The sequence below is a fragment of the Opisthorchis viverrini genome, assembly GCF_000715545.1.
Source record: "Opisthorchis viverrini unplaced genomic scaffold opera_v5_83, whole genome shotgun sequence".
In the NCBI taxonomy this organism is placed as follows: Eukaryota; Metazoa; Platyhelminthes; class Trematoda; order Opisthorchiida; family Opisthorchiidae; genus Opisthorchis; species Opisthorchis viverrini.
In genome coordinates this window covers 1,537,971-1,563,231 of record NW_008751739.1, presented here as the reverse complement: position 1 = coordinate 1,563,231, position 25,261 = coordinate 1,537,971, and the positions used below count along the sequence as shown (strand labels likewise).

Here is a 25,261-nt window from a genome sequence, read left to right as displayed (position 1 = left end):
ATTCATCATCATGCTTCGGTGCCACATAGTCATACTTTGTTTGTAAGTGCTTTTGTGAAGAAACAACAAGAGTAAAGGGGGGAGTGGACTTGATGCCAGCGTATCGCAATCGTTTTAAGGTGCCTACGACTCCAGTCACTCATTCAGGGAATCTGGATTGAAAGTGACGGCAAAAAGTCATTGGAATCGACTGTCTACAACTAGGCACAGCTAACATAACGCGGTTTCCATCCTGGAAAAGGAATCACAGTGACAGTACCCAGACTTTTCGTACTCTCTCTTATACTTCTCTGCCAGTTCAAAGGTTGTCTGCCCAACTGTTTCTGGCACTCTGAATTGGACACGGAGAACAATTCTTCGGCAAACGATAGTTTGAAGCCTTAGGTACTCGTGCATTAACCTTATCTGTTACCCTACAATCGAAACTAATACAACTTCCAAGGTACATAAAATTCACCACGACTTCGAGTATATCTCCTTGGAGAGCAGGTGGCCTGTCCAGCTGCTGCATGCCCGAAGCATGACTTTACACTTTGTGGATTTAAAGTGCATTCCAAAGGACTTTGGTCACTTCATTCAAAACACCTACACGTTTTTCCCCGCACACCAGAAAGATTTCATCAGTGTATTCCAGGTCGACGGTGTTTTCATCGGATTATGAAGACGCTGCAGCGTTCGTATTATTGCTGTGTTCATCATGAAATTAAGTAGGAATGACGGGAGTGAGTACTTCTAATTGAAAGTGCTTTGTGTACGAAGACTCTGAGAGCTTTCTGTACACTCACACACTCGGAATTTTGAGAATACAAATATCTGGGACATTCGCTGCTGCTCTAGAATCAGTGTTTCACGAGTCACCACAAAGCGACGATGAACAAGTGATGCCAACAGTCTCGTAACAAGTGGGATTCCTTTGACTCCCTGTGATTTTCGCACTCACTACGGGGCCCGTTTTCAAACATAGACACTACCACTGATTCAGGGCCGATTTTCTGGTAATGTTTTCTTCCCACAAATGGAGTAATAAAGGTCAGTCAGACGCTGACTGAGGACTTAAATCCCATCTTTGAGCAATACAGGTTGGATCTCATCCTAACTAGGTGCTTGGTGGTGCTTGGTAGAACATATGCAATCTTCGAGATTCAAACAGTACTACTGTTCTATCTGATATCCTGTACTTGAGCTGACCTGGTGGTACCTTGCCACAGGCAGAACCCCCCCCCCCCCCCCCCCTGTGGAACGACGTGGCGATCGCGTTCCAGCACAAATTCAAAGCCGATCCCGGAGCAAATGGAAAATATTCCAGAAGATGTTTATGATAGATGTCTAAATACCGGATCTACCAGCCTTTCAGTTGCCAAGCAATCTATCCGGACCTTACGTGGCCATAGGAAACCGAAGAAGAACTGACTGTGGAGATAGATGAAAGGACAATTTTGGTCCTTCAGCGAAGCCTTTGGCTCAAAAGCCTGACCGTAAAGTAGCGGTGTTTGTCAGTTTTAAAACACAAGTCGCCACGCATGTTCCAACCTCAAACCAGAGACCTCTATTGGTCAGGTTTCTAACCACTGACCAACCTGGTTTGAAAGACTGCGATTGTCACAAAAACACTCTCACCATAGATCAATGAATCGTGGAGGCACACAAGCTGTCATGGTAATTTCCAGTCGCTTCGTGTTTCAATTGAACGGAAAACAAAAAAGTCAAAACCACAATGTGTTATACGCATAATAAAATGACGAATAAGATTATTTGGAAACTAATCAGGGAGAACTACCACAGCAGGTGAAACTTGGGTCAGATCAGTCGCCCTACCAACTAGGAGTTCACCACAACCATCGATAAGGCTTCTCGTATATATCGCAACCACTGAGGCTATGAAACATATGAACAGTGTCTGTGAACTCCGAAGGTTGTAGTGCAGTAGTTCCAACTGTATTTTCCACTTGTAATTGACAGAGATAAGAAAATCGATTAGTTGGTCTTTGTACGTATGTATGTTTCTCACCGTGCAAGATCTGATTTTAGTAATTGTCATGGACACCTTAAATCGGGCAATATATTCGTCAGTGGCCCCGTTTACCGAGAGAGACCCTAATCAGCGACAACTAGCCCGTAAACAACATGGAGAATTCGGTATACCAAGCCCGCGTTCAATCATCTCGATACGGCTGAAAGCTTTTGTAGAAGAGTTGCTACTGGACAATGTGATTGATGATCTGCAGTTGGCAGGTTTTCCGGGATCTCAGCCTTCCAATTTGGGTCCAGTCAATCGTTCAGCTGTAAACCGTTTGGGGTGCACAGCGTCCGAAGTAAGCACAAGCCTTCAGATACTACAGGGTTGCGCAAGCGAAGACAGGAACACTCGAGGCCCGGGTCGAACCACGTACCATCCGGTTAGCAAGTTAGCGTTTTAACCACTGAGCTATTCGGATACAGGGTACACCAGGAAAGAAACGGTGACTGCTTGGGAGCGATAGGCTGCACAACGGCGTTGATGGTCACGGTTTACGAGAGTTGCTCACTTTGCTTTGTTCAAATCAATGATATGTTTCCAGAACACATGCTTGCTCGGATGCTTTCCATGTCCGGTGCAACCTGCTTTGGACATGGCCATCGTGACCAGACGATCTTATGTCAACCGTAATGTTCGATGTGCTTGCTATCCATAAGTGAACTGCAAGAGACCTCGGAAAATATCACCGTCGTTTGTGGCTCACTGTCTCCGAGGGATGGAGAGCACATACGTCGACTTCTTTCGTCAAGCCTGACCTAACCGCTATTCAAAAGTGTCAGCCAAATGTGACAGCTATGAGCATAGTCTTGGATTGTGACGAATGAGAGGAAGCACAAGTACAATGTCCACAAATATGCTGAAATAATGCTAGCTCAGCCGTAATTGCCATCGACTGTGACGTTGATTGTTTGGTTCACCAACTGATGGGTTCAGCTTTCCACAGTCGGCAAGCTCCGCTTTTGGACTGGGGCTTTCTAAGGTTGTTCACTCACCGTTTTGGAATTTGCACTTATGTATGACACTTTCACACATTGTTAATTGAGCCGACTCTTCATTTTTTCGCACCTGACCCTGTGTGATGAATACTTCGTGCTTGACGTTCGAGTCTTCAGTGTGCTAGCGCTTACTCAGCCTTGAAGAGAGTTGAGTGCTTTTAGCCATTTTCAATTATTGTTCATTACAACTGTCATCCGATGCCAATTGATCCTGCAAAAATCGGAGTTATTTCGCCTGACTGAAAACTATCGACTATTGGGAAGTTTCCCTTCTAAATTCCAATGCTCTAATTTCCATCTCTTTACATCTATCGCTTGCATTTTTATGTTTCAGGTCGTACTGTCCTGAAATGAACGGTAAGATAGTGTAACAGTGATAGGGACGGTGATGGGGAGGCACGCAAGTAGTATGTTATTCGTGGAATTTCGTTTCGCGTCTCTTAAAAAGGGGAGATCTGTTGCGGAATTTGTGGAGCGGTTTGAAACATTTGCTTGGATTTGAGCGATGAATGATTGGAGTCTACGAATATCCAGGAAAGTTCAAGAAGACGCGTTCAGGAGAAGATGGATGTCCAGTTTTCTTAAATAAGATGCAAATGAGAGTTTTGCTTCCCTGTTTAATGGTCTGTGACCAGTCAGTTGGCATTTTCTAATAAATAACTACTCAGCGAAGGCCTTCTTCCTTTCACTAGTGCAGCGGTGGATACTACTGATGAGGCATGCGTCCAATAGTTTGTAACTGCCAATAGGCAACTTCGCCGCCAACGGCTTTCCTCCCTACACAAGTTGGGTCCACATGCTCTCAATTCAAGAACATTAGTAATAAATAATACTCAGCGAAAGCCTTCTTCCTTTCACTAGTGCAGCGGTGGATACTACTGATGAGGCATGCGTCCAATAGTTTGTAACTGCCAATAGGCAACTTCGCCGCCAACGGCTTTCCTCCCTACACAAGTTGGGTCCACATGCTCTCAATTCAAGAACATTAGTGAATTGCAGTATAGATATTCCAGACTCAATAAACCGTTCGATTCTTGGAGCGTCTCCACAGGTAGGCATTTATCATAAAGAGGCCTTGTTGGTGATCCTCACGAAAGTGGAGTTACCGCTTCAGTCAGAAGCACGAACAGGCACGGGTTGGAAACTTCTGTGATACAGATTACACTTTCGTGGTAGAAAGGGTCTAGCGCTGGAAGTTTGGCATCAAGTAGGGTGTGTACCGGGATTCGTTGCTGTGAAACCTAAACGAGAAACTTTTCCTTTGTACTGAAAGTGTGCCCGCTGGTCTCATTACTTAGTATCAAGGATGTTCACTGGTAGAGATCGATCATCTCGGTTCAGCCTAGCTAAGCGAAAATCAAGTGACACATTTTTCTGATTTTGTAAAAGCGTTGTGGATTAGAGGAACCATAACTGCCCGATACCTTTTTTAAGGACGTTGATATTTTTGTCAAACGACGAGGCTGACCGGATCGAAACAAAATGGTCCCTTTAGGGTGGAGGGTCCTGTTGGAAAGGACTAAACATGGAAGCACCACTATATACTGAGCTCGATGCAAGCAAAATCATTTCAGTTTGTCAGTTTACTTTCAAGCATGCAGCTGCAAATTCAGGAGGTAGGATTCACACTCGATGAGTTCCAAAAAATGGTTTCTCTACTCTGCATCTTGAATCAAGGTGCATAATACGCACGAAAAGGAAGAAGTGTGGATAAAGATACCCGAAATGAAAGCTACCTGGAAGAAATAAACCTCCAACTCATCACATATTTTCATAAAAGCCCGTACTTTGTGAGTGATGGTCACTAAATGGTCCTGAACTTTGTAGGAATAAACAGGGACGCTGCTGACTTTGGGCTAAATGTTGTTCTGCCGCATGCTCTAATTAGCATACGAATTCGGCTCTGACCGGAGATTCAAGTGAATCCAGCTAAATCTCCCGTTTATGATGGTCCGCTTCAACTGAATGTGCTGCACCCGGCCACCTTAACCGGTACGATTTTCGAGATATCGCATTATGTTATTCTTTAAACCTAACATACTACTCATAAGTTTGCTTAAAACCCTTCGGGAGCACACAACCAGTTTCTTCCTGCTTGGGACTCATCAGGTAGGCGTGGTCCCCGAGTTTCCACCAACCTTTTGAGTGTTATAAATACTCGTCCCCTATGTCATAGCTTGTCTGTCACTGAATTCCAGAACATGTTCGGTAGTGTCCACGAAGCTCGTGCGAATGCCTAGTTACTTTGAACTGGACATATTTATTGGTGTTCTCGTTGACTGTAGCCTGATCTGTTACATTAAAACAAGCATATACACTTCCAGATCGACACAGATTACACACACGGTTTCTGTTACCATGCGAGAATGCTGAAAGAATGACTAACGTTGAAAGCTTCCACCGAGGGAATTGTTTGCGTCGAATGAAGCACCCGTTCTCTTAACAGCTGCCCAAACAATTCACGCCAAAATTGCAGATCTGAGAGACTTTGTTCAAAAAACAAAGAACACTAGGCATGCCAGGTTTCGACTTCCCAATCACGATGGGAAAACACTTCATGTAAGGAGTTCGTCGACTGTCTTCTAGTTATAACATCGTCGCTTTAGACACGTGTTTGGGACAGGGAATGAGGAGTGTACTTTTCATAAACTGCATTAATGCGAAACTAGGCTCACATAACCGGTCAGGTGGTGTCCCAACAGCTTATCATGTCACTGAATCTATACGTTACACGAGCAAAGCTAAGAAATCGTTCTCCGCTTGCTTAGAATAACCTCAAACTCGGCCTCATCACGATGACCGCTATATTAAAAATTAGACGAACCTTTCTGTGAGTTTCACCTGTCAGACAAGAAGTCAATCTGCTTGGACTTTTGTTGCCCATGAAAAATTTACTCAACTTAGAGACGCGTGGGAAGCATCTTTGACTGACTAGCTTTTTACAACATGAATTCCTCATAACATTCTGGAAGTTAAGCCCCCAAAGTTGGCATTTTCCCACCTGAAAGATCGTAACTGGGACATAGTGTCATAGGACATAGTATTAAAAACGACCTTTGGTATCGAGGGTAAACATCCCATATAGAACGTGTCTCTCTATGTTCTGTGTCAGATTCAGCTTACTGAATAAATAAATACGTAAAATAAATCTTTCAGCTGTAATGCCCAACTGCCGCGCCACCAGAAGGAAGCATGAGGGCTGGGCTACTGTTAGATTGCCCACCTCGCGAAGGCCCAAGTACCATAAGATGTGGAAAACATCAGTTTTGTTAGATTTCGCTTCTGACTGTTGAAAATACTGACTTTACTGCTTCATTTTGCATCCAATAACCTCTTTCGGTGTTCAGCTTTGTTCCCCAGATTCGCTGTAACTGTTTGTGAATTGAATTGACCCTATCGAGCAAATTGTCCACCATAATAAAACTGAATTTCCCTACTTATATTTCATCCCGATAGAGTTGGAAGCTATTTTTGGTTTCATCATCAGGATGAATCGCTCAAACGCTCCAACAAGCATTCAAAAGCGCCACTCATCCACTTATCCTGCTAGTTTGCATTTCAAATTCTTTGATCATAGCTATCCGCCTTTCTAATATTTTGCCAGGCCACATTTGCAACCGGAATTATTTGGTCATGTCCTGCCCCTAGTATGCACGAAATTCCACCTCGTTACTGCCTCAGTGATCCACGTGTTCAACGGAAATCACATCAGAAAGATTGCAATAAAACCTGACATGAACATGATGATCGTCATAAAACTGACACATTAATTCGGATGGCCAAATTCAACCTGTTACATATCAGTATCTGTGAGACAACAGTTTTGAGGAGAGGGGGGAAATTGCGTAAAATGTCTCAGTGCTGTTTCACCTGCGTAACACTCTTACTTACCATTAGTTGTTTATCGTCTGCCTGATCATCTTCCGAAAGGTTATCACATTCAGATAAGGATTCGTATTTGCTTATTCCACTCATACAGTGATTTCTTTGGATTGTGTTGAGCATAACTAGCAATACATAGGGAAGATCCGGTGATGTCTGATTGTGCACTCCTCATTGGACAACCGATCCAACCAATCAGGTTGAGCCACACCCGGAATCGGCCAATCCAGGGAATAACCATTATTCGGTTGTGTAGCGGGGACCACGCCCTTGCTCACATCGAATCCAATATTTTTTGAGTAAATTAAGCCATGAAAGACTTGACGTGAAAAGTTGACAAAGTGAACACTATACCTCATGTACGGTTGCACTGTGAAAAGGAAAGCTGTCAATTCGGATATCTAGCATCTTAGTAGATGTCGTAAACATCATTTTCAAGAGTCAAAAAAGGTTTTCCTCTGATGATCACCCCTGCAGAGTGCGTGGCTAGTGTGAGCTCTATAGCTTTCGGAGTTTCAGCGTGAGAATGGCATAGTAGAGTCAATCGGTTTGTAGTTGTACCTGGTTCCTGGCCTTTCTCGAACTTTTGAAATTTTTTTGGCAAGTGTAATTGAATTTAACTGAAGAAGCTGACGGCAGCATCAGCGTTTCCATACGATCTGCGCTAAAATAGGGACCTCCATTTGCACCCAATGTAGATTAAGAAACTACCCAGATTTTCTGGAAAACTGAGTAAATTCGCAGTCCTACATCGACTACAGATTCCGCGGGCTACAGTATTTAGAGCTGTTTGGGATGACAGTCTTGTTTGTCTCATACCCGGGCCCCTTTAAGTCTACCGGTTCGTCACATTTATCAGGATTTACATGCCCCTATTCAATCCTCTGAAACTTCCTTCTGCGCTGTTGTTTACAGCCCATGGCAGGTAATAAGCACCTATGCAAATATTCCACCTAACCGTGCTATCAATTTCTCAAGGGGCAGGAAAATGACCGCCAGGATTTTCGTGGACTGTGGGACCTTTAGTCTTATTATATCATACTTATGAGTACATTTTATATCTCCGCGTTTCATAACCGTTCCACGCTCCAGAATTTTGCTGGTCATCACAGGGCTTTTACCAACAAACAAAACGCTGCTCTTGTAGGCTGGTTCCATATTTCTTCTGCAACGAATTTTCAGCTGTAGAAGAGACGAACTATTGCTGAATAAAAGCTCAATGCAAACTGGTTTATTTATTTAGTCTCTCATTTTCCGAATACCACGCTGTTTGGAGCGCCAAATGGGACATTTTTCAGGAGAAATTTCAAACTCTGGTTTATATTGATGGTGCTTTTTTTAAAATAATGTTTACGCCGGATCAATCACTAAATCCAGCAGGATACTAGATTAATCCTGAGGCATACTTGTGAATGGCAATGTTCGTAAAAGTAGGAAATACTGGCGCAAATAAAGATGGGCGTTGAGTTTGCAGGAAAGGGGCAGATTCAGCGCGGTCTCAAGAGGCATGAGTAGCATCCAGAAGCCGTTCTGATATCGCCAGCTCCCGTTTCGCTGTGATATTAGTTCTCACCTGGTTAGTGCTTCAAAATTCTGTTACTTCGTACTTACGTTTGTAGTGACTTAAGAGGAAGGAGGAATATTTAACATCGAGCACAGTTCCACCGTGAAATAAAAATTCAAATGACTCCCAAAAAAGACAAAATCTGGAAGCTACTTTTCCACCGTATATCTCGCAATCAGTGAAGTGGTGGACTATACCCTAATTAGCAGTCTGGTTTCGTTCGAACGCCTTTAAACTTCCCATGGTTTGTCCCGAATCGACAAGCAGTAACTGTCCGATACTCGCCTCCAAGGTACACTAATTATTAGTTTATTGCTTTACTGAAAGATCAAGCCACAGATGATTTCTAGTTCGTTTGGTTCCCACCGACCTCGTATTCCCTTTCGGATATCTAACGGATTTTTTCGTAGAGCGGACTGTCAGACTTCGACTCAGTGCATACAGCATGCAGGGTGTCTTTGGGTGCGGAGTCGTTTACTGGAGAACACGAACTAAGTGATTACAGGCTATCAAACGCGAAAATTAAAAACACGTTTACAGAAAGTTTCTGAGAAGTTAAAAAACGCAACCGTCATTCTCCACTTTCCTGGACGTTGGTTGAATACCAAACAATGACGGACAAACACTGCAAAACGGTCCACTCATGTCCATGTCAACCTTCCATCAGATACAGTGACACTTGACCACATACTACTGATAAGCGTCATCCTCCACTTTCCTGGACGTTGGTTGAATACCAAACAATGACGGACAAACACTGCAAAACGGTCAACTCATGTCCATGTCAACCTTTCATCAGATACAGTGACACTTGACCACATACTACTGATACTTTTCATCATTAGCATTCCGTTCAGAATTTCATATGCACATCATCAGTGGTCGTGCCGCCTCAGTTAGTTTAGTCACTGCACTTGCTTCATTCGACACATCCTCGGTTGCATCGTGCCAGTTCCGAAGCTGGTTGGCTCTCGTGAATCTTCTAAACGGTCAATACCGATAAATGGCTCCATTCATCTATTGCCCAGCTTCCGCGATACCAGAATTCGGTAATATTTCCGCTTGGCCATCGCGCTTATAGAGAATGGCCTGGCCTTCCTACCCATCGGTTCCCGATTGACACATTCCTGAACGTTTGTCAAGTTTTGTCGCGCTGTCTTCCCTTCCTCATCTATCTTTTCCGAAGAGAGACATATTCGGCCACAACATGGGCATTGGCCGTAGATAAACATTAATCGGGACTTTCCTAGGGTTGGTTGGATCAACGCATAGTGTGAACACAACAACATCGGCAGGTTCATTTGCCAATCACCTCACTTGATCGTCAGTCATTCCTTAACTGTTCGCTTGTTGCTTTCCTTTAAGCCATTTGCCTGCAGGTGGTAGTGTCCCGTCATCAACGCCTTCATACCGGGGAGCTCCATACAACTTCTGAAGTCTTCACCCTCAAAGCTTGGCACCTAATCTGCTACGTTCATCTTTGATACTCCGTAGTTAGCCACAATGTGAGCATCACTTCTGCGCTGATTATAGTCGCCCGTTGATTTGGTAGTTACCGATTCGACCCACCGCGAAGTGTTCCAGCATTACCACGAAATACAGATTGCCAAAGACTGTTACTGGAAAGGATCTCATGACGTCAACGGAACATAACTCCCCAACATAGAGGCAGGTTCAGTGGGAGGGGTTATTCCCGTTTTATCCTCCTTCATTTTCTGGAACCACAAGGCACTTAAATACTTCATTTCCCGTCCCTGGCCATTAGCATTCTGCGCCTGCCATCTTGTGACATTGGACAATCAGCTCTCATCTTAAGTGACGAAGCATTAAGGGTATAACGACAACCGAGTCGTCGAATTTCCAAGATATTATGTCAGCTTAATTTCCACCTAGCTTAGCGAAACGCTCCAGGAATATCTCCAGTTCTTCGTCCACCTCCGCGTTCCTAACACCTTTCCGGCCCAGGAGGCGGGTACAACCTCCCGTATTATGGGACTTTTTCAATGGAGTGGCATCGACCTCCCATAGACCAGTATGACGATGAAGCTATTCGAAAGTCAGTCAACCATATAGTTATCATTTCACGGTGCGTGCCAGGTCGTGGAATCACATTCGTGTTGTCGAAGCTCTCAGCGCGAGTTTCCAAAGGGGATCTCTGGTGGTCCTGATCAACTCAAGGGGTTTTCGCTCGGCCACAACTTGAAACTTTTATCCCGGCAAATATGGTCTTCACTTGTCTATGTCCAAGATTATCTTTAAACATTCCTTCTCAATGGCTGAATACTGGCCTACTGGATGACCTCATCCTTTTGCTTCAGAACCATACCGAGGATGCGGTCACCGGCGTCTTGCGACAGTAGACATCTTCCGGAGTTTGAGGGCGTTGCTGATCTACTGCCTGCGATCTGACACGTTTGAAGACCTCGAGCGTCACACTTGTCCATTCAGACTGTCTTATTTGAAGCACCACGTTGTACCATAGGGCAGCAATCGCTTTGAAATTTTTGGCGAACCGGTTGCAGTATACGGCTTATCCGGGAAACTGCCATAAGGACCACTTTGAATTGAGAACTGGATAGTCCTGGGTCTTAGACAGCTTTTCCGGCAAGAGCCAGACATAATTTACGACCAGGCACTATGACCGAATTTCGAGTGAGCTGTATCTCGGACTCACTGATCCACAGGATAGCTTCCAAAATACGCTTCAATACGGCTTCAAGTCAGCTGCATGTTTCAATACTGGCCAAAATCCTGTAATCCCTTCATCAAACGAAGCGTCAGGCACCGGAAAGTGAGCGGCGCTCCCAACAAGCCAGATAACATCCTCATAAATTGGCGTTTGGTGCCTCTGAACATAAGCACCGTTTATCTCGCGTTCCATTGATTTGGTGGTTAATTGCAGGTATCTAGGACGCAAGTTCATCGCCTTGAAATACGGGAACGAATCAACAGTACCTCCGACCGAAGAGACGGCTACTATCCGATTTCGGGTAAATCCATTCAAACCGCGGAAATCGATAGAAAATCGGCATTTTGACCTTCTTCGTTCATTGAAGATCGCGTACGCTTGATTTCCACACAACACTCACGTGATTTCCGGTATCATACAAATGTGTAGTGTATTAACCAACAGGACCAATCAGGAATACAAATGTGTTAAAAGGTGAAACTTGTCGAGCTGTGACAGTATTTCGAGTTCTGTTGGGAGCATATTCATTGCGGTCATGAGCTAGATCAACTGGCGAAAGGGCGTGACGATTCTGCCTTCTAGCCTACCAAAAACTAAACATTCTTTATTCGACAAATGCACCCAGCTGCTTACAAATTTGGTTTGCACGGGAGACAACCGAATCTCTGGTTTATTATATTCTTCGACTGAATGTGCTGCACGAAAGCCAACTCGTGTTTCGGTTGGTACGATATTAGGGGCATCGCAGTATCTTTACTCATAACGGAAGCGACTCACAGGGTTGCTGTCGGATAATCCTTACGAAACTTGTGAGCTGTTTCCTTTATGAAGACATGCTTTATCTTATAAAGGGGTGATCACCCGTGTGCAATACTGTGAAACGTGAGCAACTAGAAGAGTGAGAATTCACGTTGCTTTCTCATCACACAGAATCAGTATGGTTTTAACGAAGTTACACAATGAGCAGGCATGCTCATCTTGCATACTTTAGACGCTGGATGAATTCGCTTACATTACATCTATTCACATGCAAATTGAGGGTGGATTCAGAAGCCACAAATCTTCAAAATGAAGATTGAAGAGTGCTCAGTCGGTTGCAAAGCGCTTGGAGCCGATTGAGAAGTCATCGTTTTCGAAAAAGCTTGGGAACAATAGATATATATATATATACAACAGAGAAATTCTGAAGGCCAAGAAACCACTTTGCGAAACTAAACTGAAGATGAAAAAAGTCAACACAAGCAGGAAAAACAACCTGGTGTACTAAATCAATTGCACCGACTGTAGCAACCTGTGTCTGACGAACAAGGGGGAATGGAAGGACTATTGATACTCTGAGACGGATTAGACCAACCGGTCGTAGCCACTGGACGCGAAAGAGCGGCTGCAACAAGTTACGGGACAACAGTATCGGTATTTGTTGAGAACGTCAGTACTCCCCAAAACCATTCAATTGTTGCATTACTAACAAGTAATTCGCTAAAAATTCGAATTTCCCCCGCCATCTTGGACATTCTTCTCAAGACGCTGTTTATTTCGCATTGGCTAGTTGCACTTTCTGTGTGCTAATACACTTATCATTCTCCAGTCATTCAAAATACAGATATTCGGGCATTGCTGCATCTGTAAACTGTCTCTGGTTGAGGTAATAAAGGCACTCCGAAGGTCCGGTCTTCTGCGCTGGGAGTGATTAGGCTTGCGTTGTAGCTGGGAGTTTGTGAGCTAGTTCTCAGGTCGCGTATATAGCAGCTGGTCGCACCCGTTCATACGTAACAGTATTTCATAGTGCTCGGTTAAAGAGCAACCCAAACCAGGGTTATCTAGTTGGTAGGCTTCATTTGTTTTAGTCAGCAACGTAGATGAACAGTCGAAGCACCGCAAACAAACAACGGTCGCTTTACACAAGCTACAGATGAGCCAGTCAGGATCCGAACCAATCAGCATCAGGCAAATTCAAACAGCCAATGCAGGATCCTGAGCAGCGTCCAGAAAGATTGTCTGTATACCAATGAAAGAGAAGTGATTTCACTCAGTGAAATCAGAATTTTCAGGGGTGAACCGAAACTTATTTCTTCATCGACCTCCGGGGTCACAGTGCCGATATGCCAAATTGGACTCATTCTACGGCGACAACCAAAACACTTGAATGATGCAATCGACCAAGAGTCAGAAAGGAAGGCCCTAGAAACAGGCCAACGCAGACCAAAGCATGGAACGCGAGGAGGTCCAGGTTGTGGCTCACTTGAGTCGATTAGTGAATAAAAATCAAGCAGCCTAGATCACATGGACATCGAATGACCAAAATAAAAACTCACAAGCTGGCCAAAGAGATCAACAACACAAAAACCATGGTTGTAACCAAATTACCCCGCGCATGGAACAGACCGATGGTCAGGAACGCTCATATGAAAGAATTCATATGCATACCGACAGTTGCGAATATTTTAGATTATGGTACAGCCGTGGGTGAATGGTGCGGAATTGGTTTCGTGTCACAACAAAAGAAACCACGTCACGACGAATCAATCAAGGCACTAGACAACCTCACAGTAGGTCCACAAATGTGGACATGCAGCCGACACTGACCTGGATAGGCGACATTTGAAATTGACGTCATTCTCTCTCTCTCTACACCAAGTCTCGCGATAACAAAACAACTTCACGGGTCCAGTGAACCTTGATATTCACAAGCTTTATTTAATCCGACTGGACGGAGCAGGCTGCACAGTGATTCCAGCACCAACGAGAATTTCTACTTAATGAACGATTCAGTGAGAAACTTTGTTCTGAAAGTGGTGGTTAACTAACGTGGGACAATCAACTGCCTGTAGAGAGACGGTTCCATGAATTCAATCGTTTTCTTGGTTTTGCCTGATCAAATTCCTTAGGGATCTAAATTTAAGTGAACAGAAGATTCGCTAGTTGCCAAACCATGGGCATGACGTTTTCACAAGCCAAAAGCATAAGGCATACTAGCCACTGTTTTCACAAATATATATATATATGTATATATAATATACATGATCAAATTCCTTAGGGATCTAAATTTAAGTGAACAGAAGATTCGCTAGTTGCCAAACCATGGGCATGACGTTTTCACAAGCCAAAAGCATAAGGCATACTAGCCACTGTTTTCACAAATATATATATATATATATGTATATATAATGTACACGTAAAAATGCACCGGCCGGATCACGGGATAGTAAAGAATAAAATTGTTGACAAGTACAGAAACCAACCGTCATATAGGATCAGGTATAGGAAAAATAGAACGCAAAAAGGAATTCACATGGTAGAACTGGTCCGCGGTTACTAGGAGATATCTACGAAGGAGCAACATCATCGTATGTGGAATTACACATCACAGGGATTAAAAGCGAATCGTGATCAGCTGAAGGTGTGCTTGCTATCACGCAGTACCCCGCAGGGTGTGTGCAAGAAATTTTGGAGGAATGTGGCTGAAAAGTTGATGCAGCGGGACTTGTTGCGTTAGATTTATCGCGCTGAAAAGCTTTAAAAGCGGAGCTAGGAGTCTGTGCTGGGGAACGGTTTTCTGTCGACTGTTCCATAACTGGGGGCATACGAGATAAATGTTCTTGGTACTCGACGATGGGCTGACTCATCAGCTGACCAGGATCCGGAAGCAGAGTTGTCGGGCGAACTAGAGGACGGCCAACATGATTTTGTAAAGTAGAAACAAGGGGAGTCGTCCCAACAACCTGTAATAAAAAATGGACATTGATAAGAAACGTCATTCATTCGGCCAAATGGTCAATATTATTACCATAATTAGTAATATTGATACTGTGGGAAGCATTCGATTTCAGGTGCGAATAAGTGTAGAGTTGAGGGCGGAAATTCTGTCAGTTAGATGTTCGGGGTAAAACAGTTCAGCGACATCACGTCAGATATCAAAATTAAGGCTTTGCAGTCGCATTACCATAAGTTACTTGGGGGACTTATTGTAAGGAAAACAATAAAAGGGAACATAGAATGGACTCAGTGGTGCATACATCACCAGACAGTCTGGGTAGAAACTGACAAGAAGTACGCCAGTTAGATCGACTAGCACTCGTTTCTTGCGGCGTATTCAGCCACGCGTAGGAAAGCTCACACGGAGGCCATTTCGAAAGGTGAGGCACGTCAACGCTTTGGTACCCCTCTGCCAACTCAAAGGCTAACCACATCTCTGCATGCACCACTCAGAATTCCGTAGTAAAACCAGCACTCATCCCAGCAGGATATGATTAGACATAAACAGTACATGGTGAAATCACCGCAGCTTGGGATGATGGATACACAGCCGAACAATTGCTATCTAACTCCGTTGCGAATCGCCAATCGTTGAAAACTGTTAAAGAGGGTCTGAAGACGTCTTAGTGCTAATGCGAGCAGAGGTTGACTTTCTCAACCATACGACAATGCAACTTGATATACACGCCCGTGGAGATTCACATATATGCTGCTTTTCCACCATAGGTGTCTCAAATTAACAAACGCAACTCGGAGCTTGGAATTTGCGCATTGACCACATCTGTCACACCGCAGTCGGAGCTAATACAACATCCATGATGGGTTAAACGTTTCACAAGCTTGAGCGTCTCTTCTCGGATCGCAAGTGGCGTGACTGCAACGCATTAGCATTGCTTTGCGGATGTAAGGCGCACGTCAAATGACAGGATGACTTCCTCAGTTAGCTCGAAACACCTACGCCTTGTTATCCTTTTCGAAGAGTAGAACGATGTCATATGCATATTTTGACTATGGTTTCATCATCTATTTGAACACTGGAGTTTTGTAGACCTTTCGGCGTTCCTTTCGCACTATCTCGTCAATCCCGAAGTCAAAAAAGAATGAAGGGATGGGCGTCCTTGTTTAAAACCACTTTCTGCAAGGAAGACGGCAAAGATTACTATACTGGCAAACTTCTGGGGCATTGCTTGTAGAGCAAGACCGTTAAGAAGAACAGACCGAGTAACTGAGTCAACTGCGTACTGGATATCCATCCATCGGGCCGAGATCCCACTTGGTGCGAGATTGGTCTAAGGTGTTAGTTCCAGAGCTCACGGTGTCCTTCTTTATTGAAGGTGTTCGTATCAGTCTGATCCCTGATGGCTTCATTCACAGACGGTTTTTCGAGACTAGTCACACGGAGTCCCCGGGCATTCCCGACATTATTAGTCTCTTCTCTTTCTTTTTGCGTCCACGAAGCGCCATAATTGATACGCACGCTAAGCTTCACTCGATACCTCATGATTCGCTGCGTTGAGTTATGTTCAGCACAGACGAGAACATTTCTTTGAGATTCAAGCAGCGTAATTGTTCTGTCTGATATCTAGTACTTGAGAATCACTGAGAGTGGCATGTTAGAGGCCAAACTCCGGGCACTGTGCAAACATTTGGCGATCTTGTGCCCTTGTAAACCGACATTCAATGGTTGACCAGTTGGAACAGATTCCACAAGATGATTAATTCATCCGATAGTTTCGTTTGATTTCGGGATCTACCAGCCGCTTAGTTGTTAACCGAGTTACGTGCCCGTTGTGCGGCCCCAGAAAGCGAAGATCCAAGTGACGGTTGAGTATTGATCCGCGGCATCGGTAGCTGATGACGATGTGATCAACTTAGGTCCGTGGCGAGCACACTGCCTGAGAGCAACATATGGCCTGTTTTTTTGGAAGTTAGTACTGCATAAAAACACTCTATGGTCAGCACATAGCCAAGGCAACCGTAGACATTGTCTACAGGTACTGAGTTCAATCCATGTCGACCACCTAATTGAGTCACATATGCGCTAAGCCTGGCCACCTATGCATCCAGGTTTCCGGTGACCACAAGTGTCGGAACTTTCAGCCAAGCATAAGGGGGCATTCGAGGCGCATAAAACTTGGTTTTGATGGTGTCAGAGCTACATTCCGTCGGTCATAAGCAGATAAGACAAACAGATAAGATCAAGTTCCCGACTGTGCGACTCCTGAACAGACGTTGCCAGACAAACCGCACAGAGGCGACTATCAAACGGTATCCAGTCAAGCAAGGATCCTTCCGACCGGTGACTTAGGACGATACTGAACCCTGCACATCTGGTAACAGCGGTCTTTGAAGTGTGAGGAGCTTGAAACCAGTGGAAAGTGGTGGGGGAAATCAGCTCAAACACTGTGTTCCCATCTTGAGTTTTCGTTTTTGATACACAGCACACACTAGTGCCAAGCGAGTCCAGTTTGAGAGCAAGAGCAGTGTGTTGTCCTGATTGCTTCAGAAATCGGACATCAAAATCAGCCAGACAGACTGCGCGTCGAGGCTCAAAGATCCATTTCGAGATGCTTGAGACTGTCGGTGCCGGCTGACAGTGAGCAGAACCGAGCCCAAGACCAACGGGGTAGTCAGTCCTTACAAATGGGCCTGCACGGAGAGTATTGTTACTATTGGGGGGGTGTAAAAAGTATGTGGAAGAGGAATGGGGACATCAGCAGTGGCTTGCTTTTGCTTATCCAGTCTGCTATGTGCAACAAGTAAACCAAATTGATCGATGACACCAAGCGGCAGTCAATATGGAATGACTGTTTTGGGCTGCAGGAATCATGGTTGTACACGGGAGCGCTCAAACCCAGATAGGAGGGCGATTGGGGCCCTCGACCAAAGCCTTTGGCTCAAAACCCTGAACGTGAGACATGAAATACCAGTGCATTATAATTTTTTTGAAGAAAGTCACCCCACATGTCTCAGCCTCAACAAGGACCAACAGATTGTGTTGGTTAGGCCTCTAATCATCGACGAACCGGGCATGAGGCCCTGTGGGTAAAGCACGGCTCACTGGGTCATGGAGGCACATGGTGCCACGACGGACAGTCAAGAGGGGATACCCAATTAGAACGAATAGGTTATCGACAAGGAAAAGAGCGCCAAGAATCATGGCGTTAGGGCTTCGTTAGACTCACTGCATAAACACAAACTCTTGAAGACAAGTGTGAGAACCAACCGCACTAAAGAGAAAGCCCATTCACTGAATACTGGTGCTCTATCAAATAGAGGGATATCATTTAACGAGATAGTTGTTCGTATAGAATTAAATGCGCGAAATATGACAGTCTACTCAGAGGAACTACTTTTGCGCTGTACTTTTCGTTCATCTGTAGCACCCCTTCGGTGCCTAACTACCATGCCACCCGAGGGCTGGGATAGTGCCAGGCAAACCGATGGAGTCATCATGGGCTCTCCTCTTGGTCCTCGATTTAATAGCATCTTTGAGTAAACTGGACTTTGGCCGATTGAATGGGGGAGATTAGACGGTGCTACGCAAATCATACTTATATGCTAGTATCAAACAGCTACGAAATAGACGCATCCTGATAGACTGCAACCAAGCGCATCCCTTCATTCAGTTCATTTTCGAAACCTGCAGTGATAACAGGTTCAATTCAGAGACCTGTTTGAAGAGACCCCATAAACTTCGATTATATTGTGCCCCAGAAGCACAAACGAACCGTGGTTTATACTTTGGCGAACGGAGCTGGGCAAATTTGCTCTGTGGATACACTGAACTGAAGCATATGGATAACGGGCTCAGAGCCAACGGTTATTCACAAAGATTTATGGCCAAAAACGTTTATCAAGGTCGGACAACGCCCCCACAATACGCAGCGCGTCGCAGCCTCGTACCAAAGCCAGACCGTGTGCGTCAGCGTTGGACCAAGTTCAGACAGTGTCATTCCAATAAATAGCTTGAGAACGTTGTACTTTTGCACTCACACGCTCTCACACCCGCTTGTTCGGAATATAGCTGTTGTGTTCCCTTCTGTGAGTCTTTTTTTCGGTAACTAGGAGCTGGAGCGGGTCAGCAGCAGATACCTTAGATTGGCGCATCAGCAGGTACAACAAAAAGCTGGCTGTTGGCAGGCGCAATCAATCCCCACATGTTTCAACCCTTACAACGTACGTTTCAGGCTGCACCTCCGCGGTTTGTCGGTTTACAACCAACCATTTGCTCCACTTAAACCTCAGACACAAGATGCCGGTCATCACCCAATTTATGGTTACATTTCCTTTCTCCTGTCTGTGTTCGACGGTTTGTGTTAGGTGCATGACAGAGCAACTTGCTAAGAGAATATGTGGACATCTCTCTTGTCAGAACATCACTAGACTCAACGGCTCAGCCAAAAGCTCAATCTCATCACACGTAATTGATCACTTGATCAATCCGAACGAGTTTTTTCACGTTGTCTACTGAGAAGTACCCAACAGACTGCCAGTATACATCAGACGGTGTGGTTCGATTATAGCCAAATCAGTAGCAATACTTTTGCGGAGTCCGGAACTATGGGCGAGATGGCCCAAGTGGTTAGAGCGCGAATTTACTGACCGGAAGGTCCGTGGTTCGAACTCGACCTCTGCCTCTCGACTTCCCCTGTCTAGGCTTGGGCAACCTGACAATATCCCAGCCCTCGTGCTTCCTTCGGGTAGCATGGCAGTTAGGCACCGAAAGGGGTGTGATGCCGTCAAAAACGATTCGTACGAACGCAGAATCTGGCTTAGTCATGTCACACGAATCGACTGACCCAGTTGCTCAACAGCCCTCTTTAGAATGTCCTGGTTTGTGTGTTTCTAATCTACTGAGCAATTTGAGCCGCTTATTTCACCATGTACCCATGTTTTAAACTGAGCTAAAGGCGAAATTACGAAAACGTAAACGTTCGTCACCGTGTTCCTGTCGCAGCTGATGATAGCTTCACAGGATTAGAAGCTGCCTGTCTTCTCACAGGGTTCATGAAACCAACAGTTTGAAACTTACAATCAGGGAGCAAACCGAGTTAGGAACAATCGTATTAACTTCACATCAACGGGGAAAACTTTGTTTAAACAGAGTGATGGGTCAAGAAAGTTTGACAGTTACAAAGGGTGCATTAGTGGGACAGCTAATCAGTCAGTTTCTGCCAAAAGTAACTTTTGGACTAAAACATTGCTGTAATTGGTTCCAGAGGAGATATTATAAATCCCTCATCTGGTTAGCAACTAAATTACTGACGTAATCTATGCACATCTTGTTCACGTCCCAGCTGTGGAAATAGTTTGCTTCATTACGGCACATTTGTCCACAATAGGCGAGAGTGATATGAAAAGATGACTGCAAGAGTGCAATGAATTTGCTGTATTGTCCTCACAATCCTCAAGTCAAAACAGCTTGACAACACTGATGAAAGGAGGAACGCCCTTCATTGCGAAGTTGTTTATTGGCAAACGCGGACTAAGTGGTTACAAGCCATTAGGTACGAAAGTAACTATCTCATCTGCACGGACTTTCTGAAAAGTGAACATTCTCAAGCTTCCTCTTGAAATTCCCAGAACGTTCTTTGAATAGCAAACAAACATTGCAAAGTGGTTCCATAATTTCATCTCCACCTTCAATCAGATGCTAGCGAGCAGTATGGACACCAGACCAGAGACTACTTGCATGCCTCATCAGTAGTATACACCGCAGCACAGGCAGGCAGACCTATATTGTGCTACTTCGTCCAGGTCGCACGTGGCAGTTTGTGAAACTCACTACATGCTTGAGCGGATTTCCGACCACTAATTGGACCCCATATTCTGCAGATCCACATCCGACACTGATACAGGAGCGCGTGACATCTGTTTGACCACAACGAAAACGGGCACAGCTGACCAGACCTTAACCTCACTTACAGAAGCCTGGGCTGTACATCACTACAAGTTCAGCGTGTCCAGCATTTAAAGAACCTACGAACCATCGGACAATTGAAGTGATGAGCCATACAGACTACTGATCAGACAGTGGTGTACAAGGTGAAGTAACATGCGAAATGATTGCAATATGAACAAAGGATAAATAGAGCAGTGTGTGACGATATCACTTGCGTAATAGTGTATTACTTAAATAGACTGATAGAGAAATTCACACAATGCCAACCTGTCTTGTGGCACAGCAACTAAAAAAATTAAAAATACACGAGAAAATAAGGCTAGATTGACCTCGCAATACAGCTCAATAATAAAACTAGTAATAGGTTGGACCAAGTAAGGAAATAGTACTTTCACAAAAATGAAGAACATACATCTCTGTGACGCCGAGATTGGTTTTCATCGGAACCAACTTCCGGGGTAATATGACAGAATACCAAGCCGTTCGCATCTGAACTTCGGATGTGTGTCAAGTCCACTTTTGGATAGAAAAAAGAGGTTCGTACGAGATCCGTGTTTGAACGTTGTTTAAAAAAAGATTGACTGAAACCCAGACAGTAGTATGTTCAGTTTGCTTAAGCGTAGGGCACGCCAACGTCGCAAAGAAATCTATATTAAAAATAGGAAACTGAAATCATGCGATCCACAGGTAACATCTTTTGGGCACCGGGTCACTTAGGTTAACAAAGTGACCGAGATGCTTTGTTTTGGGTGGATTAAGCACTCAAGCTTTGAAATGTATTCTTTGTTATGCCAGTCGTTTCCAATCAATAAAATCACTTCCCGGCCCTCCGAATGCTCCTGTAAACATCACGGGGTGACATATGTTGTTTGTCTATAGAATCTGCTGGTCTCTAGTTACAAATCTTGCTCCCCAAAAATAAGTTGTTTGCAACCACTGAAGAATAATCACGTGTGTTGGGACAATGCTCGCTTACCATTGGGCCAACAATGAACAGCCACATAAACTAGTCCCTTCATGATGGAATATCGCTTGGTCGTTTTCGAATTTTTGAATGCCTTCAACTGAGCACCAAATTATAATCAATAGGAGACCGAATAAAACTCTGAGTACAGCTCTGGATAACATCGGCAATGGGAATAGTTTTCTCTGGATGGTGGTCTGAAGAGCGCTTCCTGGAGGAACCACTGAGTGATTTATCCACTACATGCGCTGGCGGCTTTTGGACTGGAAAAGTAAGTATGGAAATGTTTGAGATAACCGAAAAACACGTTCTGCTTACACCAGACCTCAATGCCTACGTTCGAATGGTTGGCTTCATCGTAGAGGTACTGCTTCAAAACTCGACCGTTATCACAGTGAATTGTATGAAGCAACCGCGATTTACGAGGAGTCTGAACTGACGTATCATTCATTAACCACCTTCTTAGTTAATTCAGCAGCAGACTTCTGAAGATTTTCTAAGCACTAGGACGCTCATCTGTGTGTCAATCACAGAGACAGCTCCAAGTGATTGGTAAACCTCTTATAATCGCTGGGTTACAACTGTACCAACTCGGTATGTACCAAATCGAATCACTCGTCCATCAATTCAAGCCCCAATTGGCAAGGGGTTCAGAGCAAGCTCCCTCGCCCACACGTTAACGCCGTTACATCTAAGGTTCTGAGCTGTCCCATGTGTACGGCCCATCACCCCTTATGCGAATGTGCTGCATTTCGGGTCAAGTCACCAGAAAAGAAAGTTCAGGCCTTGAGGGAAAGTAAGCTGTGCTTGTCTGAAACCCAACCACCGAGCAGACAAATGGCGAGCCCCTAATCATTGCGACGTGCCAGGGTGTGGCAAACGCCATCATCGGTTACTGCACTTGGACAGTTCAGGGAAGCCACCCACTTCGCACACTGCTAATATAAACTCGAATTCAGTGGAAGTCCCGTCAGTAATCCTAGGGTTTTTTCCAGCGCGCCTCGTCGGCCCCAATGGCATTGTACTATGTTATGCACTTCTAGACAGTGAATCAGACTCTACTTTGGTGTCGCTCGAAGTCGGATTGGGCTGAAGGGCGCCCCAACAGAATTGGAGTTTAATTCGATCAACGGAGCGCCGAAGAAGAGTATAACAGCTTTTAGGTTGACCATCGAGTCCTTGAACAATGATTATCAGACGCATGTATCAACCGTGTATTCAACGGACCAGCTACCCCTGATGAGACCGACCGTACCGTCTCGAGAGTTCCTTCGTCGCTGATCGCATTTGCGAGACATTACGCTCCCCCGAATCGCATCCCAAAGGGTGTCTATTCTAACAGGTACAAATGTGCCAGATGCTCACTGGGTGATAGAGCAGCGCATCGGGACCAGTAAGCAACCTTATGTATCATTGACAGTATTCGGCTGGGTCGTTTTTGGTCCATCAGATATCGGCGGTAGCAAAACCACCACAATAAACTGCCTTAATAAGCAGTAACACGCTTGTTTGAACTCGAATTTAATGACCGAAGACCCTATGTCAATCGAGGATAAACACGTTTCAAGTCTAGCGAAGCAATCAATCAGTCTCTTGAACGGCCACTATGGAAACGTGATTGGCATGACCTACCGGAAAACAAACATAGCCGAAAAGCGACTCAAATACCTTCGGCTCCGCCTACTAAAGGACTCGAATCTCTTACGGCTGTATACAAACACTACACTGGAACACGAAGCCAAGGGCTACGTCAACAGGGCCCCGACCGACCAGTGTGAGGTACGTCGATTCGTCCCTCACCATCCAGTTTTTAATCCGCACAAACCTGGTAAGGTGAGGATTGTGTTTGATTTTGCGGCGAAAATCTGGAAAACTGTCGCTGAATGACTGTTTATATCACCTGAGTTTTGCTGCGATTTCGTTTGGACGATATTGCGTTGTCTTTATACGATACATTAGGATACGTCGCGCGCCCTTGCTGTTCAAGCCAAACAGTTGCTACAAGAGCTTTATCGATCAAACTGTGGCTGGGATGAAGAAGTTAATCAAGGTATTCAGGATGCTTGGAAGAAGTGGAGAAACGACATCCAAACTGTCGAGTCATTAGCCATCCCTAGATGCGTCAAACCTAAACAGTCTGTTGTAAGGTTGGTTATGGAGCCGTGGCTAACCTGAGATGTGAGTCGCTACGACAAGTTCACTGTGGCTTTTTAATGGGAAAATCAAGAGTAGCACTCCTCAAGTCAGTTACTATCCCACGCTTTGAACTTCAGGCCGCTGTATTAGCGGTTAGATTAATGTGCCACCTGGTGAAGCAGCTCGAAGTCCGGTTCGACAACATATACTTTTGGACAGACTCAATGATTGTATTGCATTATATTCTTAGCACAAGGTTTAGGTTTAAGACCTTCATGGCCAACAGAATCAGCTTCATAAACAAAAATACCAACACTTCACAATGGAGACATGTCCCGATCAACATGAATCCTGCCGACTGTGCCTCACGTGGTATCCATGCAAAACATTCTCAGCTATTAGAACTTTGGATTCAAAGACCTGAGTTCCTGAAGCTCGGTGAGCAGCATTGGCCCAAGATTGACATCGAACAACTTCATCATAAGCCCACAAACCTAGAGTTGAGGAAAGCCGCCACAGTTTTAGTTAACGCGACAACCGACCTTCATACTATTCAGTGTGGTTGAGGCTACGACCAGCCGTAGCTTGGTTTACCAGGTTCAAATCTTACCTCCGCGGCAAAAGAGTTGGTAAGGATATTGAACTTGAAAATACCCTGCGGCTCGACGAAATGAACGAAGCAGGACTGTCGATATTGCCGTATGTTCAGCTGAAAACGTTTCCCTCGGAGCTCAGTCTAACTTATAAGCTCGACTCGAAGCCATGTAAAGGGTTATATAGGAAATCGTCGATTTACAAGTTACATCCAATCCTTCTCAATGGCTTGCTATGTGTGGGTGGTCGACTGGGCAATAGCGCTCTGCCAGAATCCACAAAGCACCCTATAATCCTCCCAGGAGATCACCAAGTAACGCGAGGCATAATTAATCATTATCATGAATTGGAATGTCATATGGGCACTTCACATACTCTACCAGCTATACGACAACGGTATTGGATCTTAGGTGCCACCACAGCTGTCAAGCGAATCAACAGGGGGTGCATGGGATGCAAAGTAAGGTAAGCTGTCCCAGCCGAACAATTAATGGCGGATCTCCCAGTTGCCCGAGTAAGGCCAGAATACCCATTTGCAGCGACAGGCGTCTACTTCGGACCGTTTCAAACTCGCGAAGGTCGTATCACGAGGAAGCGGTATGGCTGTATGTTTACATGTTTACAGACCCGTGCGATACGTATAGTGTCTTATTCGCTATCCATCGATTCATTTTTCATGGCGTTTTTTGGATTCATCAATCGATGAGGAACTCCAAAGGAAGTGTACAGTGATAGGGGCACCAATTTTGTTGGGGCAGA

General features: G+C 44.8%; 1 protein-coding gene across 1 annotated transcript in view; it reads left to right on the top strand.

The window, feature by feature from the left end:
• T265_04819 (hypothetical protein) overlaps positions 1-22,328 on the top strand; it is a gene marked incomplete at both ends in the record, with an annotated part of 29,648 nt that extends 7,320 nt beyond the window's left edge. Inside the window, 2 exons of the mRNA XM_009169657.1 lie at positions 1,960-2,312; positions 22,239-22,328. Of these exons, the coding sequence (XP_009167921.1) occupies positions 1,960-2,312; positions 22,239-22,328 (443 nt within the window). The remainder of the gene's footprint in view (positions 1-1,959; positions 2,313-22,238) is intronic.
• Positions 22,329-25,261: the final 2,933 nt, after the last annotated feature.